Raw genomic sequence first — 22720 nt, forward strand, 5'->3', positions numbered from 1 at the left:
GGCTAATTGGAGATTGGTGGGGTGGGTTTTTGCCTTCTAATAGAGGCTTTGTGTCAGACTTTCCAGTAAAAGGCTATAGGAGAAACATCTCATGTCGTTTTCCAGCACTCTGATCCCTAAAATAATCCACATAATGCGTACATAGTTGTTTTTCAGCCCAAAAATTCTACACCCAGATCGCGTCACCTGATGCTGAGACATGGCTGACTTTGGAGTCTCATACAACAGCTATTTATACTAAGTCCCTCGCCCGGCACTGAGGTGCAGTCACCTCTGCAGTGGGATGTGGCAGCTGGTTATACAGGGATCCTTCACCCAGCACTAAGTTGCAGCTGTCTCTGGGGTGGAACTTGGCAGCTGTTTACACAGGGATCAAATGCAGCCACCTCTGGGGTACCTCCTCATTCGAGAGCCTGCCAGCGTTGAGTTAGGTCTTGTCCACACTGAATTACAGCAGTAAAATACCGCTATCATTATATCCATATAACTCAGCGGCGGCGTTTCTGAGGCAATGCATCGAGACAGACTGGACAGAGGAGAAGGACTTGTAGAACCAACCCCACTTAGATGGGACTAACCTAGGAGAAGAAGAGACAGGATATCAGTAAAGCAACAGAAGCTAAACTGGGAAAGGGCCCGCGGCCTGGAATAAGAGTTAGACCGGTCTATAACTATAGTGGTATAATTATGCCGGTAAGGTTCCTCATGCAGACAAGCCCTGAGTCGTCAATTACAGTGGGGCACGAGCCATAAAGCCAGCCTGTAAACTCCCCTACATTTCAGGGGGGTTGGGATCCAATGTTTTTGCCCAATAGTGGACTTGAAGGGGGGGGGGGGACTTTAAAGGTGGGAAACAGGGACAGAGCAGGGATGCCACCAGCCAGAAATCACCCTGTGAGTCTGGTGCCAAAGCGAGGAATAAAACTCAGGAGTCCTGACTCCCAGTCCCCCCATTCTCCCCACTAGAGCCCACTCCCCTTTCAGAGCTGGGCAGAGAATCCAGAAGTCCCAGCTTCCTTAGTGTAACAAGCCGGAAATGCCTTACCTGGCTAAACCAGGCCAATTCTTCAACATCCTTCAAAGGAGCCACAGGAGTCCACAAAAGGACACAGTTCTGTCCCGCTTTCCCTGGCTGGGCTAATTACCCCTAACGAGGGACATTAGCGCTAATCACCTATTTATAGCACATGTTGGAGCATTTATGGTGGCAATCGGGCCCAGATGGCTCGTGACTTCAGCAGCCAGCGGATCAGGCCCATGACGCAAAGCGGTACTGTCCCCCGGCCTAGAGGCACCCCCTTCTCTGTTGTAACTTGCCCTGTAGTGGGGATGTGAAACATACAAACCATCCAGCCCAGTATCCGGCCCTGGGAGCGACCAGGTCCCGATTGTACTTGCAACACAGAGGCAGGTTCTCCATTCTCCGGCACCCAGTCCAGCCATTCACCCCAGTAAAATGTTACCCAGGGAGCATTCTCCACTCGTTTCCAGACCCACTTGACCCTGGCCTCAGTGGCTATGCAAGATGTAGGGTGACAGAGAGCCAGCAAGGTAAATCGTGTCTAGCCCAGGGATTTGCCCTAGTTCAAAGAGAACCCAGGCGTCCTACTTCCCAGCTGCCCTGCTCTAACTACTACCCAGCCCTCTAACCCCTAAGCAACACTTAACCCTTCCCTCCTGGCCTCATCCCAGCTTGGCTAATTCCGTTTCTGCCTCCCTGAATTTCCTCCTGGCAGTTTCCACTGGAGACACGACCCTTCCTCACTTGCTGTCCCGTAGGGTTTGCGGCGTGGCTGTTTTAAACAGCTGCCATGTCCTGCCCCAGAGGCAGCTGCATCATCGTGACTGTTTCAGTGGTGGGTGCTGACTGTGACGCACTTTGGGAGAGGAGGCCCTGGAAGGGTGGTTCAGAGCTCACAGTCCGTCTGCAGGGCTCTGTTTGTCCTCTTGCCTTTGTTTCCTCCAGTGGGAATTCAGACCTTGCTGGCTTCTTAGTCTCTACAGCTGAAAAGCCAGCACGGAAATAGAAGATACCGGCCGCCGGGCTGAAAGCAGCTACCTTTATCTCTCAACGAGGAGGATAAATGGCAGGTCCTGATCAAAAGGAGGCCGGGACTGACAGAGCCGGCTGAATGGAAAGCCGCGTCTCTGGGGTCAGGGCTGGAACGCACCGGCGACGCTAGGCTGCTGTCGCGGGGAGATAATCCTGGCAGCATGGAGAGGAGGCTGCGATGCGCATTTATCAGCAGGACATTGCAACGGGAGCTGCCTCTTATCCTTGCTGTGAAAGCACCGTGGCAGAGATACAGCCAGCTGTTTCCTCCCCAGCGAAGGGCAGGGTGGCTGAGCAGGTCGCGGGCTCACCTGGGACTCAGGAAAGTGGGTGTCTCTTCCTGGCTTGGCCTGCTGGACGACCTCAGGCAGGTTGCAGCCACTTTCTGTGCCTCAGTTTCCCCATCTGTAAAATGGGTGTAATGATCTGGCTCTACTGAGGAAAAGTGGTATGTGCGAGGTAGGTGTTAATAAACCCCAGGTGGGCTGAATTTACACTTCTTGAAGCCAAGGAGATGGTGGGGGGCGAGAGTGGTTTTAAGCCACCTTTCTGCTCCCCCAAAGCTGGCCCTGTACCAGCCCAGGGTGTAACTTACAGCAGCCTCAGGGCTGCTCTTAGTTATGCCAGCTGTGGATCGCATCCCAGATGGGGCCCCATCCCAGCATGCTCATCCGGGAAGGGGGAAGGGTGGCATAGAGCCAGCTTGTTGCCTCCCTACCCTAGGACTCTCCCTGTGTCAGGGCAGGATCCTGGGCAGCACAAAGCCCCTCACGCCCGAGGAGTGAGCTCAGTGAGTTGGTGGCAGGACATGGGATGGACCCAGGAGTCCTGGCTCCCAGTATCCTACCGAGAAAGGAACCTACCCATAGCTAGAAAGGTCTAGGTGGAAAAATGTCGGCTTGGCTGGTGAATTTACCCACCCAGCATTGCTCCTCGGGCACCCAGCCACATCCACGGCAGGTGTAAATATCAGAAGAAGGTCCAGTGAGCCACACTGCTTTACGCCAGCTGGGGATCTCACCCACTGACCCCAACAGAGAGATGCTGAGTTACATCAGCTGGGGATCCGACCCTTCGACCATAAGGGAGCATGGAGATCAGAACCCAGGGCAAAGCATTGCCCCCAGAACGGTCGACGCCAGTTATGGGGGAAGCAAGAGATTCAACTTCCCACTGGGGATCACATCCTAGACAACAAGAGAGTTTATTGAACAACCAAAATAAGACAAGAGTCCCATGGAGCCTGGCGCAGGCACCAGCTAAGCAAACGCTCCTGCATTCAGACACAGAAACCACCTGCCTCCCCTCGCCTTGCTGCTAAAGGGTGGGAAATACAAAAGGAACCGGAAGGAGACAGGAAGATTTTCATTCGTTCAACAAAGCGAGAGATTTCGACATGGGAATTCCTGTATCCAAAGGTCCCGCTAGCTCCCGATCCTGCTCAGACCTGCCACTCGCTGCCTGGAGCTCAGGTACCATCCCGGATAAGGCCGGGGGCAGTGAAATGGGCGGTCAAATGGAGCTCTTGTTCCAGTTGAACTGGGGAAGGCCGGCTGCTGATGGAATACCAGCCGCCGTTCTCCACTGGCCTGAGCCTAGCTGAGGCGTTTAGACCAATGCCCCGTGGGTTCAGGTCTTTACAGTTCTGATTGACTATCCTTTGCTCAAGGGCTGCTGTGGAAAGCCCCAATCCCCTCTGCTTTAGCCAGGAAAAGCCGCCCAGTAATGCCAGCTCGGTGACAATGGTCCTGGCCAGACGCAGAGAGCAGGGGAGGAAGGTGTAGGGTCTCTCAGGCTGCTGAGACCGCGGAGAGGAAAGGCATGTGTGGATACAGGCGCGGACTCGCAATGGGGATGATAGAACACTGAGGGGCCAGTTCTTCCATGCTGCTCCGGGACAGGTGGCCGTTGCTGCTGATGTTGGTCTACAAGGAGGGCATGTGTTGGGAGCCCTCCTGGCTTTGGTTGGAGGAAGAGGTGGAGAAGGCGATGCTGGACTCTGGAAGAACAGAGCAAGGCAGAGTTGGAACAGCTGGTGGGCAGGGAGGGGAAGGGAGTGACACCTGTGAAATCCAGCAGGGCTGTCACACCCCAGCATACCAGGGGCCCAGCGTAGGCATCCATCTACACTGCACAGCTAACCCAGGCTCTTCCCCAGGGGTTAGCCAGAACCACTCCCATCCACACAGAAAAACCTCGGACCTGCACTTGGAGATGGGTTAGAACCTGGACTAGGTGGGTTAGAACCCGGACTAGGTGGGTTAGAACCCAGACTAGCTGGCCCAGCTGGGGGTGGGTTAGAACCCGGACTAGCTGGCCCAGCTGGGGGTGGGTTAGAACCTGGACTAGCTGGCCCAGCTGGGGGTGGGTTAGAACCTGGACTAGCTGGCCCAGCTGGGGGTGGGTTAGAACCTGGACTAGCTGGCCCAGCTGGGGGTGGGTTAGAACCCGGACTAGCTGGCCCAGCTGGGGGTGGGTTAGAACCTGGACTAGCTGGCCCAGCTGGGGGTGGGTTAGAACCTGGACTAGCTGGCCCAGCTGGGGGTGGGTTAGAACACGGACTAGCTGGCCCAGCTGGGGGTGGGTTAGAACACGGACTAGCTGGCCCAGCTGGGGGTGGGTTAGAACACAGACTAGCTGGCCCAGCTGGGGGTGGGTTAGAACCCGGACTAGCTGGCCCAGCTGGGGGTGGGTTAGAACCTGGACTAGCTGGCCCAGCTGGGGGTGGGTTAGACCACGGACTAGCTGGCCCAGCTGGGGGATGGGTTAGAACCAGGCTGTGAGCTAGCTGTGGGGTGGGTTAGAACCGGGCTGTGAGCTGGCTGGGGGGTGGGTTAGAACCAGGCTGTGAGCTGGCTGGGGGTGTTGTAAAGCCCATGGGATTGTCATGATGTCCCCATTAACAGTCTAACAATGGCCGGGGGGCAGCTGGATTGGCTGAGTTTTCCTAAGATGCCAACTGCAGGGGGCAATAGCTCACCTGTCCGAACAGCAATGGCCTCTTCAACCCTTTGGATCAGTCGGGTGAAGCCGGCCCAAATCATGGGCCCCAGGACTTGGTGGAGGATGTACAAGACGACAATGCTGGTGAGAATGGCCATGGAAATCTGCCGGGGAAAAGCAGGGGGGAGACGTACCGTTACCCCGTCTGTGGCTATGGAGAACTACGGCTCCTTTGAGAAAAAGGCAGGGCCAGTCTCTGAACTGCTGCTGTGGGGCGCCTGGGGAAACTCGTCCGGCTGGCACCTGGATAGCTCTGGGTGTACAGAATGGGGAGGAGGTGGAGTGTGGCTTGGGCTAGCAGGTAGGCCTGGGTTCTACCCCAGCTCTGGGAGGAGAGTAGTGGCTAGTGGCTACAGCTGCAGGGCGCATGGGCAGGGGTGCTGGGAGTCAGGACTCCCGGGTTCTGTCCCAGCTCTGGGAAAGGAGTGGGGTCTAGTGGGTAGAGTGGGGGTGCTGGGCGTCAGGACTCCTGAGTTCTGTTCCCAGTGTGGCCCGGCAATGAGGTTTCTCCCACCTTGTGCTTCGGTCGTCATACCAGGCAGCCCCCCTGCAGTGACTAGTGCGTACAGGCTGTCACAGCCCCAAGCCATCGCCAGCCAAAGCTATGGGCCACCTCCTCAGTTGTGCCCCTTTGCACTCCCTGACACTAGGGCCAGTGGGGTCCCCCAGGCTGGAAAGCCCCAGCCATGCTCCACCTGCTGGCTGGCCTCCCTACACCAGTCCCTGGAGAGGGCGTGACAATCCTGCTGGGTGGAGTGAGCAAGATCAGGGCCTCAGGTCCCCTTCTGTGTCCCCACCCCCTGTACCTTCATAATGGTGATTGCCCGGGAGGGGCTGAGCTGCAAGCCATGAATGTGGATCACAAACTCCAGGTCATAGTCACAGTAGGTGCTGTTGTCCACGGCTCTGCAGGGACAGACCTGGGGGCTCAGGGCATAGGCAGCCCTGTCGCCAGGGCGGCTGTCGTTCAAGCCACGCAGCTGTCTCGGGTGAGCGCCGCCACCCCCGGGACAAGCGGCCTGGCGTCCCAAGGCCGGCCTCCACCCGCTGCGTCCCATTCCGTGCGGGGCGGTGTGGGTAGGCATTCCAGAGTCCCTTGTGCCGCCTCCACAGCAGTGGCTTGCAAATGGGTTTGCAGGAAATCTTAAGAAGCCAGGGATGGCCAGGACATGGAAAGAGAGACTCCTGGCCGGGGCTCAGTGTCAGGCTCTGGATACAGCACTGCGGGAGATCGGCGGGGGGACATTTAACACTAGACTAGGGGGCCTTACTCCATTCCTAGACTTGGGGCAGGAGGCAAAGGTGGGTTTAAGCCCCTGTTGTGCTCTCTGTATTATGGGGCTGTGCAGGGGCCTGCCCTCCAGTGTAAGTTAGAGCAGCCTCGAGGTTGCTCTAGTTTATCCTCCACGTTCCAAGACCCCAAGGAGCAGAGAACAGCTGCAGCTGAGGGTGGTCTGGCCATGCCTGCTGGGGAGGACTGGGGGAAAAGCCAGCTGAGGAAGCCCTTTGCGCAAAGGTGATCTCAAGAGGCCACTTCCACCCACTCCAAGGCCCCGTATCGTTGCCAGAACAGCCCACGACGTCCCCTAGAAAGTGTGAGTTGGAGCAGCCCTGAGGCTGCTCCGACTTGTTCCAGATGAGGTGCTGATCCAGGAGACGGAGCCTGGGATGGACAGTGTGGCCTAGTGGATCAAGCTCTGGACTAGGACTCAGGAGAGCTGGGTGATCTTGGTCAAGTCGCTATGGGATCTGCAGAAGAGCCAGGGGCTATTGTCGACAGAAGCCATGGTCGGCAACCCAGCATACACTGGTGCCGAATGCCCTTGGCTTTAAAGGGCCACGTGAGGCTCACCTGTTAGACACCTCCACCAAAAAGAAGTAATCCGGAGATGTCAGCTCTAAGGGAACCACATCGTAACAGGGGGAATTCTGCTCGCAGACCCACCTACAGGAGGGGAAAGACGCCGTGAGCATGGGCCCTGGATAGCCCGCCTGCCAGGAAGCCTTCAGTGTTGGTGATTACAACTCTTATCCCCTATGAATCCAGCACCTCCCCAAGCACAGTTCGGGGCATTTCAGCTGTTTGAGGCAGGGACTGTCTCTATGGTTACAGGTTTGCACAGCGCCCAGGGCAACGGAGTGCCAGCCTCCAGGCGCCCCTTCGGCCCAAGCAGGTAACCAATGTTTGGGGCTTTGCAGGGCTTTTTCGGTTAGGATGAGCTATCAGTGATACAAATCAGGTCTATGTCTGGTTTATTGGCAACGGACCCCCACAAAGTCCTGACTCAAACAGCAGCAGGCAGTTTCGTGTTCTGAAATTCCCAAGTCTGCCCCTTCAGTGGGCTCTGTGCCCAAGAAACCCTGTCTCTCTGCTCCCTCCAAGGGTCACACTCACAGCTGCTTCCCCAGGCTCTCTCCTCCAACACAGAGGCTTCTGTCCTAGCCCTGGGCTGGAAACCAGGCAAACCTGTCTTCCCACACAGCTGAGCTCTGCCTTGGGCACTCCTTCCTTCTTTGTAGCTATCTCTCCTGCACAAAGGGGCTTCATTGCTCCCATCACTAAGCCCATGGGAGAGTGCTTTGCACAGATGCTGGCTTTAATGCGGTCTGTGATCGTCTTTGGATCAAAACTCTACCCAGTGGCACCTTTCAGATGAATAATGATAATGTACAGGGAATAAACCGCACTGCGAGTGACTGAAAAGAGAACAAGCAAGTCAAGTTCAGTCCCCGGTGGAGAATGTCAGGGAAGGGGCTGGAAAGCTGCGTATCCACTCTGATATTTCCTTACTTGATCCCACCGTCGGTTTCAGAGAAGATATCGAAGCCTTCGGGATCAGTAAGGGGAGGTTTTGTGCGATTAGCCCTCATCCAGATCAGACTCTGCGGCGTGCTGGGGAGAGAAAGTGTCCGGAGTCACAGATCCATCTATTTTAAGGCCATTTCAACCTTTTTAAAGAAACCTTTTTTGGGCCTAAGTTTATAAAAGAATTCTCCACAAAAAGTCATTTCCACTCAAAAAAATCTGGAACATGACTGATGTGAAACTCTTTTCCCCAGTCAGAGGATTTGCTGAAACCTGGCTAGATGGAAAGGGAATACTCCAGCTGTGAGAGGGCGGATCCTGGCTAATACACATACCCTTATCAGCCTTGCCACGCTAGGAGGCCCTGGCGTACACAGCCATATTCTCATAAGCCTGCATCTGCTGCGGTTCAATCCCCCACCCAAGGAGGCAGTAGAGGGCAACCCAGCCAGGCCAGCCAAGGCAGCCCCAGCTCCTGAAAAGGTAGGAGAAGCACAGTGTGAGAAGTAACATCTGCAAGGGGCAGCAGGGTCCCATCTCGGTCAGGATCTGTGCAGAGCCTGGCAACAAGTTCCACAGGTTGACTGTGCGTCAGGTGAAGAAAACCCTCCTTCAGTTTGTTACAAACCTGCTGCCTGGCCATTCCATTGGGTGACCCCTGGTTCGTGCGTTCTGTGAAGGGGTAAAGAACACTTCCCTAGTCCCTTTCCCCACGCCAGCCATGATGTTAGAGACCTCCGTCGAGGGCAGCTGTGTCCTACCTGCCGTTTTTCGTGTTATAGTCGAGGATTTCGCTCGGGCTGTAGACGCGGATCCTGCTCTCCGAGTACGGCCCTCCGCCAATGATCCTCAGAATGTAGCTACCATCGGAACAAAGAACACGCTGCTGTGAAGAGCAGCCCAATGGGCTCGGCAGTTAGAAACCCCCTTGCTCAGGGGGCAAGTCCTCCTAGCCACATGGCCCAAACAGCTGGGGGGGAAACCCTCCTCACCCCGCTCACCCGAGGCCTTTGCTACAACCCCAAAGGGCGAGACCAGTAGCTTTAGTGTAACTCCTACTGGGTCTTTGTCGCCCGCTAGTGACTCAGCATCTCTTACTGGCCCAGCTTCTGCTGGTGAGAGAGACGTGCTTTGGAGTTTACCCGGAGCTTTTGAAGGGGCCTGAAGCAGAGCTCTGTGCAAGCCCGAAAGCTCGTCTCTTCCACTAGCAATAAAAGATACGACTTCACCCACCCGGTCTCCCAGCGCTGGGTGTATTTTGCTAAAGCCAAGAGGGGTGTTTGCCCAACCCTCACCTGCCCATGAAAGGTCCCGAGTCCCCTGTCACCATGTCTTGGATCAAGAAGAAGGGGTAAAATACTGTGGGAAAAAGAAGAACGTCAAAGCTCACAATTTTAACCGTGCACTTTGCCCCAAAGAGACCATGACACCCCCAGGGGTCGCCGCCTGGGGTCAGAAACCTGTATCAAATGGGCGAGACCATCCTGCCCGGCCCATAGGGCTAAGTGGAAAGGGATCCCAGCGACATCCTGGCTGGGGGTGAGTTCTCGCTAGATCCCAGCTCGATGGGAATGGAAGGGGGGAATCCAGCTAGGTGGGAAGTGGGGGGAATCCCAGATGGATCCTGGCCAGTAAGGGGAAGAGAACCATTGGGCTAAGGGGAAGCTGCAGCGGCCTTGCTCCGCGGACGGCTCTGAGAACACAGAGCTCAGCAGGCCACATGCGAGTCCAACTCCACAACTCTAAGGCACCGGAACAGCCAAACTGAGGCTGATTTCTGGGCAGCTCGGGACATCCAGAGTCGGGGCCTGGGATCACAACCAAGAATCGAGGCTCAGATCAGAATCGAGCCAGGATGTAGCCGGGATCCCCTCCCACCACCCCACCCCTGAATCTCCCAGACTCCAGCAGTGACAGCCAGCAGCTGGTGCAGATGCAGAAGGGTCCAGCTAGGGTCCATGCCAGACAAGCTAAGTGGGGTTTTACAAGCAGGGTCCCGTTCGATCTGTCTCTGGGCCTCAGCCAGGATCTGGTCCCCTGTGCGGACACCTTCATCTGCCTCTCCTTACCATCGTTAAAGGAGAAGCATGGCAATTCTGGGTTCTTGTGGGTGCAGTCAAAGTACCGCTTGTTCTGTTTGGTGGTGTACGTCAGGGTTCGGGTGATGTCAAAGGCCAGCCTCTTGCCCGGGGGGCAGCCAATTAAGATTGGCACCATGGCATAGCCCTGCAGGTGAGGGGAGGGGGTGAGAAAAAGACACCCCTGTTCACTCTGCAGCTTGTAAGGCGCCCGGGTACCCCAGGGATGGTCGTGGGGGTCTAATGCATGCAGCCAAACGCTGGAATTCCAATCTGCGGAATGCAACACAACTAATGCTCATGTCGGCTTATTAAGGTACCCCGCCCAAAACTGACCCATTCCCAGTGGCTACTGCGTGCTCCAATGGGGCAGAGTTAATGGGGCCCTGAGGGGCATGAATTGTCACTTTTTGTATCCTGCTTTCCAGAGGCAAAAGTTTAGCCACTCCACATTTGGGAAGAGCGTGAGACAGCACTGGGCAACCCTAACTCTGTGTTAACTAAATTCTGGGGCAGATTAGGTAGATAGATAGATTAGATAGATAGATGGGATGTATGAGGATAGATAGATAGATGGGATGTATGAGGATAGACAGATCGATAGATAGACAAATTAGATAGATAGATGGGATGTATGAGGATAGACAGATCGATAGATAGACAGATTAGATAGAGCAGGTGTATGGGGTTAGACAGATAGATTAGATCAGGGGTCGGCAACCTATGGCATGCGTGCCAAAGACGACACATGAGACGATTTTTAATGGCACACTGCTGCCTGCCGGGTCCCAGCCGCCGGCCCTGCTCAGCCCGCTGCCGAACCCAGGCCAGCAGCGGGCTGAGCAGGGCCGGGGCTGACTGCCGGCCCTTTGCCAGCTGGGGTCCTGGCCACAGGCCCCGCTCAGCCTGCTGCCGGCCTAGGTGAACAGAACCCCAGGCCGGCAGCGGGCTGAGCAGGCGGGTGGCTTAAGATCAGCATTTTAATTTAATTTTAAATGAAGCTTCTTAAACATTTTGAAGACCTTGTTTACTTTACATACAACAGTAGTTTAGTTATATAATATACAAACTTATAGAGCGAGACCTTCTAAAAAACATTCAAATGTATGACTGGCATGCAAAACCTTAAATGAAAGGGAATAAATGAAGACTCGGCACACCGCTTCTGAAAGGTTGCCGACCCCTGGGTTAGATAGATAGATAGACAGATTAGATAGAAGGGATGTGTAGTGGGGTGGCTACCCTGCTCCTAAAATAGAAGGGGTTAAAAGCAGCCCTGGAGAGGGCTGTGGCTGCGGGTGGCTGACTGGGGAAGCAGCCGCAGCTGGGCCACGCCCCAATCAGGCCCCAACTGGCCTGTATCAAAAGGCTGGGAGCCAGAGGCCCAAGGAGTCTCTCTCCAGGCTGGGAGAGAGCAGGGCCTGCCTGCCTGACAGGGTACTGAGGGTGGTGCTGTGCTGGGGAAGGAGCACGCTGAGTGGGGGTGCTCCACGCTGCCAACTCCCCAGGCTGTAGGGCCTGGTCCGAGGCTCATAGAGGTACTGGAAGGCAGCAGGTCCGAACCCCCTTGCCTATGATGAGTGGCCTTTACACTGCAGTCTGTCCCAGGGAGCGGGGGTTGGTGATGACTGGCAGTAGCCCAGACTGGGGCAAGGCGGGGTTGGGGGTTCCCCAGGAAGGGGAAACTCAGAGGCAGAGTGTGGGGGTACTGCCAGGGGGCAGAACCCCAGAGAAAGGGGCACTGGGGTCTGTGAGGAACATGGGGGCTGGAGCTGTGGCGGATCACTGGCCTGCAGAGGGCGCTCCATGCTGGAAAAGAGTTAATTCCCAATGAGCAGCAGGAGGCGCCGCAGGGGTGAGTCTGCTCCTTTACAGAAGGTCTGGTGAGAGAGAGACAGATAGATAGATGATACAGGGTGTATGGGGATAGAATAGACAGATAGATAGATTAGATGATATTATTGCTCCATTATCACAAACAAAATGTTAATATAGTCTCATTAATTTGCCTTTCCCCACAGGTTCAGACCCAGTAGTTACCTGGAGTTTTGGGCCGGACACTGTGTACTGGTAACAGTTTGTTGCTGCATTTATAACCTGGAATGTTTAAATCAAAAATGAATTTCTGTTAGGACCAAACAAATGAAAAGTCCATCGTCAAGGCTCACTGGGCCATCCGGTCCTGTATCCCGCCCCCTTGTACCACTGGATCAGCTTATTGGCCCATGGAGTCTGGGATCCTGCCTCCTGCTGTGTTTGATCACATCACTGGCCCGTCTCGCCTGATATCCCAGTTGCTGCCCTGGCAGATCAGACAACAGAGCCAGCCCACTCCCAGCAATGTCCAATAATACTTGATACTCCGGAGGAAAGTCTAGGTAACATGACACATCTCCTTGCCACAGGATGTCATTGAGGAGAAGAACTAAGCCAGACTGGCCGTTCATATGCATAACAAGGTCACTCAGAGTTATCATCGCTAATGCTAACAGAGATCAGAAAGAAGGGCTATTAAAAATTTTAATCCTATCGCCAGCAACAAGGGGTCAGCATGAGACCTAATGCGGGGGACAGATTATCCTGTGCCTGCTACTGCTGGCTTCTTACACTTTCCTCTGCTGCTGGCCGCTGCCAGAGACAGGCTGTAACGAAGCAGGACCCTTCTGTAATAGTGTTATGACCGATGTGCCTGGCAAGGACTGACCTGACTAGGGATTGCTTCCCAGTGGGTGTAAAGGGGTTCCAAAGCAGCTGTTAGGTCAGAGCTGGAGGCATGGAGATGTTTGTGACACATGACTGTCTGGGGTGGGACCAGGGGGTCGTTAAAGGACTGGCTGAACCCCACCCAGATCAATAGAGAAGAACCCCAATGACTGAATACCTAGCAACCAGGACGTCAGGCAGGTGGAACATGTGAACTCAGCAGGGATCTGGAGGAGGACAATGGCCCAGGGGAAGACAGGAGGCTGGAATAAGAGAGGCGGGTGAGGAGCTCCCCCGGGGACTGACAGACAAAGGGACAGACTGAGAGGATGGTGAGTTGTGGCTTGGCCAGAATGGACTATATAGAATCATAGAAGATCAGGGTTGGAAGAGACCTCAGGAGGTATCTAGTCCAACCTCCTGCTCAAAGCAGGACCAACACCAACTAAATCATCCCAGCCAGGGCTTTGTCAAGCCAGGCCATAAAAAATTCTGCGACTGCGTAGACTGTCGGTCCTTCATCAGTTGAAACTGAGCCAATCACAACACGTCTTCCAATCTTCTCTCACTCTTGCTATCCTTCGCCACGCTTGTCCATATCTCCTTGTTAGGAAATCATCCCACCTCTTTGCAGACCGACTGTGTGGCCGTTTCTGTTCTCGCGGATACCACTTGGCTATAGCTGTGGTCCATCTGTTGTTGCTGAGTCAGGCCACATGTCCCGCCCACTGCATTTTGCTGAGCCTGCTTTCAACAACATCTCACGCTCCAGACTGCTGCCTAATTATTTCGCTGGGGATGTGATCACGGGGCGAAATGCCCAAAAATGTTCGTTCCATCGCCTGCTGTGTGACAGACAGTTGATGTTCTTCAATCTTTGTCAGCGACCATGTTTCGCTGCCATATAACATTGCTGGAAGCACGGTCAAGTTAAAAAGATTCACGAGTTGTTTTGTTGATCTTTCCTTGGAGGATGTCCTTGATGTCACTGAATGCGCATCATCCAGCTTTTTTTCTGCACGACAGTTTGCCTTTCTGATCGTGGCGCATGTTGACTTCTTGGCCCAAGTAAACATATTTATCAACCTCTTGGATCCACTCTCCTCCAAGAGTGATTTGGGTTCTTGGCAGATCATCTGATCTCATGTACTTCGCTTTCGATCGGTTCATTTTTAATCCGACTTGACTACTTTTCGCGTTCAGTTCTTTAAGCATTCTCTCAAGCTGGGCTGTATTTTCAGCTATCAGCACTATATCATCTGCGAACCTAAGATGGTTTAGCCACTCGCAGTTGATATTAATCCCGCCTTTCAAGTCTGCTCGTCGAAAAACCAATTCAAGACAGGCTGTGAATAATTTTGGTGAAACTGTATCTCCTTATTTTACACCTTTCTCGATGGGGATTCGGAGGGGAGTATCGAACAGCGATATGTCCATGCTGCAGCCAGAGTTCGCTTCCTTTATTAGTGTGATATATTTCGCACTGATGCCCTGTTCTGAAAGAGCTTCAAGGATGGCATTAGTCTTTATGCTGTCGAACACCTTCTCATAGTCCACGAGGGCAATGCACACAGGGAACTTGTATTCCCTTGAACGCTCTAGTAGTTGGGTTAGAGTGAAATGTGGTCTATCGTGCTGTAATTCCTTCGAAAGCCGGCCTGCTCTCTAGGTTGCTGTTTATCCAGGTTTTGCGACAGTTGATTTGTTACTATTTTAGTAAACAACTTACAGATACGCAAAAGCAGGCAGATCGGGTGATAGTTCTTTAGATTTTCTCGATCGTCTTTCTTATGCAGCAAGATGGTATTGGACTCTTTCCAACTGAAGGGTATCTTCTGGATTTCCAGGTAGTGGTTGAACTTTTGGGCGAGAGTTTTCCGAAGTTCCTGACCTCCCGCCTTAAGCATTTCTGTTGTCAGACTGTCCTTGCCTGGAGCCTTCCCCTCTTTCATTTGATGGATTGCGTGACAGACTTCGCTGATGAGAACTGGGAGTATGTGTTCATCGGTTTGTTGAAGTGATGGCATTGGAACATCTATATGGGATGCAAACAGCTCGGTATAGAAATCCCTGCAGATTGCCTCCATCTCTGTTCGATCAGTTACTGATTCTCTGTCCCTGTTCTTCAAAGCCGATAATGATGACCTGTACAATGCTAGTTCCCGTTTGCATTTTTTGAGACTCTTACGATCTTCAGCAGCCTTTAGGAGCTTTTTGGTTGGAAATTTCTTGAAGTCTTCCTTCAACCTCATTCGTATGAGCTTGCAGAGAAGGGACTACTCAAGCCTGCCGCTGCCATATCTTTTCATTTTCCTCCTCTTCCCAATCAAGTCTTTGTATTCTCCAAGATTCTTCCGCTAGCTCTTCTTGGTCTTTCACGCTCAGCTGATTTCACACACTGTTTCAGTCTCTTACTGAAGTTCTCATAATCGTCGTCGCAGTTGTCCAGGAGGCTCCTAGAAATGTTTTTCTTCAGGATTGCCTTGTCAAAAGCTACTGGTTGGTGCCTTCTGTTTGCCATACATAGCGCGTTTTTCTCCACCTTCACAGTGAACGTGAGTCTGGCTCTCAGGAGGCGATGATCGCTACTGATATTGAATGATGGCACTACTGAAATATCCTGCACAATGCGTCATCTATAAAAACCTCTAAGGAAGGAGATTCCACTACCTCCCTGAAAGTAACCCATTCCAGTGCTTCACCACCCTCCTAGTGAAACAGTGTTTCCTAATATCCAACCTAGACCTCCCTCACTGCAACTTGAGACCATTGCTCCTTGTTCTGTCATCTGCTACCACTGAGAACAGCCAAGCTCCATCCTCTTTGGAACCCCCCTTCAGGTAGTTGAAGGCTGCTATCAAATCATAGAATCATAGAATAGAATATCAGGGTTGGAAGAGACCCCAGAAGGTCATCTAGTCCAACCCCCTGCTCGAAGCAGGACCAATTCCCAGTTAAATCATCCCAGCCAGGGCTTTGTCAAGCCTGACCTTAAAAACCTCTAAGGAAGGAGATTCTACCACCTCCCTAGGTAACGCATTCCAGTGTTTCACCACCCTCTTAGTGAAAAAGTTTTTCCTAATATCCAATCTAAACCTCCCCCATTGCAACTTGAGACCATTACTCCTCGTTCTGTCATCTGCTACCATTGAGAACAGTCTAGAGCCATCCTCTTTGGAACCCCCTTTCAGGTAGTTGAAAGTAGCTATCAAATCCCCCCTCATTCTTCTCTTCTGCAGACTAAACAATCCCAGCTCCCTCAGCCTCTCCTCATAAGTCATGTGCTCTAGACCCCTAATTATTTTTGTTGCCCTTCGCTGGACTCTCTCCAATTTATCCACATCCTTCTTGTAGTGTGGGGCCCAAAACTGGACACAGTACTCCAGATGAGGCCTCACCAGTGTCGAATAGAGGGGAACGATCACGTCCCTCGATCTGCTCGCTATGCCCCTACTTATACATCCCAAAATGCCATTGGCCTTCTTGGCAACAAGGGCACACTGTTGACTCATATCCAGCTTCTCGTCCACTGTCACCCCTAGGTCCTTTTCCGCAGAACTGCTGCCTAGCCATTCGGTCCCTAGTCTGTAGCGGTGCATTGGATTCTTCCATCCTAAGTGCAGGACCCTGCACTTATCCTTATTGAACCTCCTCAGATTTCTTTTGGCCCAATCCTCCAATTTGTCTAGGTCCTTCTGTATCCTATCCCTCCCCTCCAGCGTATCTACCACTCCTCCCAGTTTAGTATCATCTGCAAATCCCCCCTCACTCTTCTCTTCTGCAGACTAAATAACCCCAGTTCCCTCAGCCTCTCCGCATAAGTCATGTGCCCCAGCCCCCTAAATATTTTCGTTGCCCTCCGCTGGACTCTCTCCAATTTGTCCACATCCTTTCTGTAGTGGGAAGCCCAAAACTGGACGCAATACTCCAGGTGTGGCCTCACCAGTGCCGAATAGAGGGGAATAATCACTTCCCTCGATCTGCTGGCAATGCTCCTACTAATGCAGCCCACTATGCCATTAGCCTTCTTGGCTACAAGGGCACACTGTTGACTCACATCCAGCTTCTCATCCACTGTAATCCCCAGGTCCTTTGCTGCAGAACTGCTGCTTAGCCAGCTGGCCCCCAGCCTGTAGCGGTGCATCTGAAACTTTGCTTCTCTGGAACCTAAGGACTTAACGGTGCTGGGTTCCAGGTGGCTAATGAACCCGGCTCTGCTTGGAACGGGCCGCCTGGCATCACTGTGAGCACGTGCCGAGGTGCACAGGTCCCTGCAGAGCGCACGAGTCTCTGACCAGGAGTCTCTCAGTTGGACTTGCCGGCAGAGCTCCCGGGGTGAGGCAGGAGACCAGACGCTGTGTGGCCTACGCTGAAGGCAGAATGGGAACCTTTGGGGGTCTGACCCACTGATGGGAGTCCTCTAAGGGACTGTTTAAAAGCTGGGGCAGAGAACAGAGCCTGTGAAGCCATGATGCAGGCCTAGCTGGATCCTAGAAGGCAGCATGGCCTAGTGGAAAGAGCACTGGGCTGGCACCAGGATCTCCAGAACCTTGGGAGAAGTTTGTAAATGAACAGGATTGCACCATCGTCAATTTCTCCTTCTGCTGGAAACAAGCCACAAGCCCTCAGATTTTGGCTAATGGCTCAGGGCAGAAGGGGCACCAATGTCATGTCTCCATGTCTAAGTATCGAGGGCTAGGTTCTTATGTCACTTACACCAGTATCATCCATGGAAGTCAGTGGATTTACTCTGGATCAACAGCACTGGGAGAGCATTAACGAAGCCCTGTGGCAGTGGGGGTTCTGAGGGCAGCGTAAATCCGGAGCAATTCCAGTGACATCTGGCTCAATCTGGTGTCAGATCAGAATCAGACCCCTTTGCGTGGAGAGCCAGCGAGCCCATGTAAACCTATGTTATATAGCCAGATCTCTCACAGATGATGTAAGGGTGAATTGCTCCTATACCAGGGCTGTCTCTCTGTTTCCCCTTGAATCCCATTGTCTGTATCATAAGAATGGCCATACTGGGTCAGACCAAAGGTCCATCAAGCCCAGTATCCTGTCCTCTGACAGTGGCCAATGGCAGGTGCCCCAGAGGGAATGAACATACAGGTTATCATCAAGTGACCCATGCCCTGTCACCCAATCCCAGCTTCTGGCAAACAGAGGCTAGGGACACTATTCCTGCCAATCCTGGCTAATAGCCATTGATGGACCTAAATTCCATGAATCTATCTAGCTCCCTTTTGAACCCTGTTATAGTACTGGCCTTCACAACACCCTCTGGCAAGGAGTTCCACAGGTTGACAATGTGTTGCGTGTGTGAGGCTGGTGTGAGGCTGTCTTGTGGACTTCCTCCGATGCTGGATCAAACCAGAACCTTCAGGGAGGAACTTGTCTCAGCGTGAGACCTGGGTTCTATCTGATCTCCAGATGAGGTGGTGAGGCAATCTCTGTCACTCGGCCTAATTTAACGAGCTAGTTAGGGAGGGACTTTGAATGGCCTCCTCTTATAGATTTGTCAGAAGCTTCTCTTTCCAGGCACAGGGAGTTGTCAGCATGTTTGCTTTGAATCAGAGGGCCAGATCCTTGGGCTGGGCCATGCAGCGTGCAGAGCAAGGTTTGAGGACCAGGCAGGGAAGTCCTCTCCTCTGTCTTTCTGCTCTCCCCAATTCTACCACCAGCTGGTGCTCTGAGGCAGCTCTAGATTACACTGGCTGCCCTCTGGTGCCCACAGCTCTCGCTCTCAGGCCTGACAGCTGAGAGCTCCCCCTCTGGGGGGCTCTCAGCGGCCGATATACAGCATCTGGTCTGATGTATTTTGCACTAACATACAGCACTGTCTTTATCTGGAGCTACTGGGCCAGGCCCCCAGCTGGTGTAAATCAATGCAGCTCCATTGCATACCCCCTAGCCGAAACAGTTTTGAGAACATCAATCCAGCTCGGAAATAATCCCATCTGCAGTGATCCACTGCTGTCTGGCCTGTGATCTGATGTGTCTCTCCCAGCCCCCGACTCCCGCACAACAAGAAAAAACTCTCCTAGATGCCTTGTTAACCCCTTTGGCAGATTTTCCCAGCACGGCATCCGTTACCACCCAGGGACATGCCTAATGAAACCAGTTGTGCCGAGGAGCTAATAACTTGGTGGCTCTGTCCTTGCTCCCAATTACCTTGCTGGGGGACAGGCCAGCCTTTTAGCCTACCTTTAAAGCCATTGAACTCTTCAGAAGGTTTGTCCCACTCAGCTCTTGTTTCGCATACAGTCCGGTGTCACTGATGGTCACCTGACAGGGAGAATTTGTAGGGTGCTGGTCAGGCTCTGTAACTGATGAAGAAAGGCCTGATCCAACTCTCTTTGGGCACTGGGAGACAGATTAGACTCCTGAATAAAGGTCGTGGGTTTATCAACATTTGGGGCCTTGCTTCTCTTGAAGCATAAAGGGGCCTTCAAGTGAGCAGGAACAATCTGAGAATCACCCCCCATGCAGGGCACCTTTACTGGCCGGCACAGAGCTGATGTTTGGGGTCTGCACACTCCCTGCTCCCAGCCCCCAGTGTAGGGAACAGATTGGAGGCATGGATGGAGGGTACAGTTGGCACCTGTCCGGGTTCTCCCAGGATTGGCCCTTTTTTTGAGGTAGCTGTCCCAGATGAAAGGGTTTGGATGTCCTGGTTTTTTGTTTCTCAGGAGTGGCAACTCCTGTTCCCCAAGGCCAATAGGGGGCAGATTGGAGTGTGGTCAGAGCACACTGTGCTGTGGCTATTCCCTGCCCCCCAGGGCTCACAGGGGGTGGATCAGGGCTGTGGCTGGAGCGCACTGTGCTGTGACTACCCCTGCTCCATAGGAGACAAAGCAGCCCTGAGGATGGGGCCCAGTGGAAACATTTCGGCATTCCTCTGTCGTGGACTGACCCAGGACTAATGGCAGAGCTGTGCAAGGGGGTGCCTAGGCCTGGAAGAGCAGGGCTGGCTTCAGGTGAAAACTGAAGGACACTGGCAGAGCTCTGGGACTGTTGCCTCAATGAAAACTGGATGGGAACAGGAATTTCAAGTTCACAGGAAGCTCCACAATTTCAACCTTTTTGCCATTCCTGAACAAAACCAAAAAAATTCAAAATTTCATTTTGATCTTAATGTTTCATTCCCATCAAATCAAAACGGTTCATTCCAATTTTGACATTTTATAATCTTTTTATTTAAATGAGCGTTTTTTAAACCGAAAGAATGAATTCCATTTTGATACGCCGCAAAAACCCAAAACTATGGAAATATTCAGGTTCTGAAAATGTCGCAACAGGACGTTGAGATATTATTAAAACGCTTCATTTTGGGGTGTCTCAAGATGAAAGGTTGTGGAAATTGACGCGTGTTTTGATTTGGAGGGAAACGGCATTTTTCATCAAATAACCGTTTTGCTGAAAAGTTTGCAGCCAGAATAAGTGTGTGTGCAGCCCAGGGCTTGATTGCACGCTCTATAAATCCTTATGTGGGGAAGAAATTTCTAATGGCAGATGACTCTTTAATCTAGCAGAAGATGCCCAAGCAAGGGCCAGCATCTGGATACTAAAGTTTGCCAAAATCAGACTAGAAATAAGATGTGAATTTTCAACAGGGTAATCAACTGTTAGAACAACTTCCCCAGGATGTTGTGGATTCTCCATCACTGATGTTTTTAAATCAAGAATATCTTTCTAAATGCCTGTCTATATCTCAAACAGAAGTTAGGGCCTTGCCTTGTTGCATTAATTACTGGGGGCGGGAGGTGTCTCTGGCTTGTGTTACACATGAGGTCAGACCAGATGATCACAGTGGTACTTTCTGGCCTTTAAAATCTAGGCCTAGGACTGGCACAGTAGGACCTGCTACAGGTCAGGATGGAGGTGGTTTGAAGGGCTGCTTGCAATACACTTGAACGTTGCCAGTGATACCTACCCGAGTAGGTGAATCCATCCCAAAATTGAAAGACAGCTGGTAGGGAAATGCATGGAAACAGCTGCAAAACCAGAACCCTGGCACTATGGATCCTTCTAAAGTAGCCGGCACCGTGTACTCACCGTATACAGTATGGAGCCCCGGCCGATCAGATAGTGCCGGTGGAGGTGTGAAACCACAAACTTTGGATGCGCTAAGACAATGGTGAGCCACACAAAATCAAGGGAGTTCTCTTCCAGCATTTCCCGCCCTGCAGGACGAGAGAAAAGCCTTGAATCATGCTAGCCATAAACAGATCCATTGGCAATCGGCTGCATTTGCACAGGGGCCTTTGACCTATAATGCAGTCACTGACACAGTTAAGAGAAGCTCCTCTGGGTAGATACGCATCAGCAATCTTCAAAGGCAAGGGCAGTGGGTGGCTTAAGGATGCAGGCTTGCAACTACTGCAGGAACCCTTTTGCCTGAAGGTTACAGGTTCAAATCTCACCCAGGTGGGTAGTGACAGAATCTTGTCACTAGCTATTCACTACCCTAAGTTGGAGGTTTACTGTCCCTATCACAGCAATGACCACTTTGATTGGCACTAACTGGCCTCAACAGGGCGAGGATCAAACAGGCCAAAGATTTAATGCTCCTCTCCTGCTCAAGGTGGATCTCTCCAGGTCAAAGCAGATCTCCTTGTAGAGGTCAATACGCTGCTGCCGAAACCGGACATGTGGGCTGAGAAAAGGCAACAGTCCCAACATCCTGCTCTCTTCACTAGACCTCACTTCCTTCCTACAGCTGGGAATAAAACAGGGGACTCGTGACTCCCAGTCCCCCCTGCTCTAACCTATTAGATCCACTCCCCTCCCAGGGTTGGGAACAGAACCCAGGAGTCCTGATACCCAGTCCCTTCTGCTCTAATCACGAGACACCACTCCCCTGCTAAGACTAGAACCTAGGAGTTCTGACCCCATGGCTTTCCCAGAGCTGGGAACAGAACTCAGGAGACCAGTTTCCCAGCTCCCCTGCTCTAACCACTAGACACCACTCCACTCCCAGAGCTGGGGATAGAAATGCCTCTTAAGGGAGAAAGTTTTGCCTAGTGGATAGAGGGCAGGACTGAGACTCAGGAGACCTGGGCTCTATGAGGTAACCTTGAACGAGTCCATTCCCCTCTCTGTGCCTTGGTTTCCCCATCTGAAATATGGGGATAATGTTACCGCCCTCCTTTGTGAAGCACTTTGAGGTGTACAGATGAAAAGCGCTAGGTATTATTATTATTATTGACGGCCAGTCCCCCTGCTCTAACTCAGGAGAAGCCGGCTCCTCTGATCGCCTGCAAATTCATCTAGCCGTTAAAATCCCGTTATTTTCACATCGTTTCCCAAGACCCCCTGCTCTTACTGCTTTCTCTCGTCAACCTGACGCTCAGGAACACCGAGAAAGAATAGACGTTATTCTTGTCCAGGTAAATCTTGCTGGGCAGCTCGTTATTGGGCTGCAGGTCGTAGATCTTCAAGTAGCTCTCCATGTTGATGTAGACACCTCCGGAGGAGTTGCCGTTGCTTGCTACGTAAAAGAAATACTCCTGAAAAAAGAGAGGCGGATTTAATCTCTACCAAGCCTAATCTATTAATATGCATTAAGCACACACTATCAGTATAACATTATATGTATATTTCGAGCAGTGACATGGCCTAATTTGGCCTACGTCTTTCTATAATCCTGTTCGTGGACGCTCCCGGAACACCTTGCGTTAGCTGAATTAAGCTTCAGCGTAGGCAGATAGGAAAACGGCCGGGAACAGGACACATGGGTGTTGGTTACTTGAAATGTGTGTTAACTGCTTATGCTAAACCAGAGGTGGGCAAACTACTGCCTGTGGGACCGTCCTGCCCAGCCCCTGAGCTCCTGGCCTGGGAGGCTCGCCCCCCAGCCCCTCCTCCGCTGTTTCCCCTCCCCTGCAGCCACGCCACCACGCGGGCAGTGGGGCTGCGAGCTCCTGCCGCTCTGAGCGGCATGATAAGGGGGCAGCGGCGCGCATGGGGCAGTGATGGGGTTGGGTAGGGGGTCCCGGGGGGCAGTCAGGGGACAGGGAGGAGGGGGCGGTTGGATGGGGCAGAGGTTCTGGGGCTGTCAGGGGTCAGGGAACG

General features: G+C 52.7%; 1 protein-coding gene across 1 annotated transcript in view; it reads right to left on the reverse strand.

Moving 5' to 3' along the window:
- Positions 1-3367: 3367 nt before the first annotated feature.
- Positions 3368-22720, reverse strand: part of CATSPERG (catsper channel auxiliary subunit gamma) — a 44839-nt gene continuing 25486 nt past the window's right edge. Inside the window, exons 18-29 of the mRNA XM_074937982.1 lie at positions 21972-22155; positions 20702-20829; positions 18851-18931; positions 11981-12037; positions 9932-10088; positions 9158-9221; positions 8624-8722; positions 7848-7949; positions 6909-7001; positions 5863-5962; positions 5034-5160; positions 3368-4052 (exon numbers count right to left, since the gene is read on the reverse strand). Coding sequence (XP_074794083.1) covers positions 3979-4052; positions 5034-5160; positions 5863-5962; positions 6909-7001; positions 7848-7949; positions 8624-8722; positions 9158-9221; positions 9932-10088; positions 11981-12037; positions 18851-18931; positions 20702-20829; positions 21972-22155 — 1266 coding nt within the window. The 3' untranslated portion in view covers positions 3368-3978. The remainder of the gene's footprint in view (positions 4053-5033; positions 5161-5862; positions 5963-6908; positions 7002-7847; positions 7950-8623; positions 8723-9157; positions 9222-9931; positions 10089-11980; positions 12038-18850; positions 18932-20701; positions 20830-21971; positions 22156-22720) is intronic.

The sequence above is a fragment of the Natator depressus genome, chromosome 23 (assembly GCF_965152275.1).
Source record: "Natator depressus isolate rNatDep1 chromosome 23, rNatDep2.hap1, whole genome shotgun sequence".
NCBI classification, from domain to species: domain Eukaryota; kingdom Metazoa; phylum Chordata; order Testudines; family Cheloniidae; genus Natator; species Natator depressus.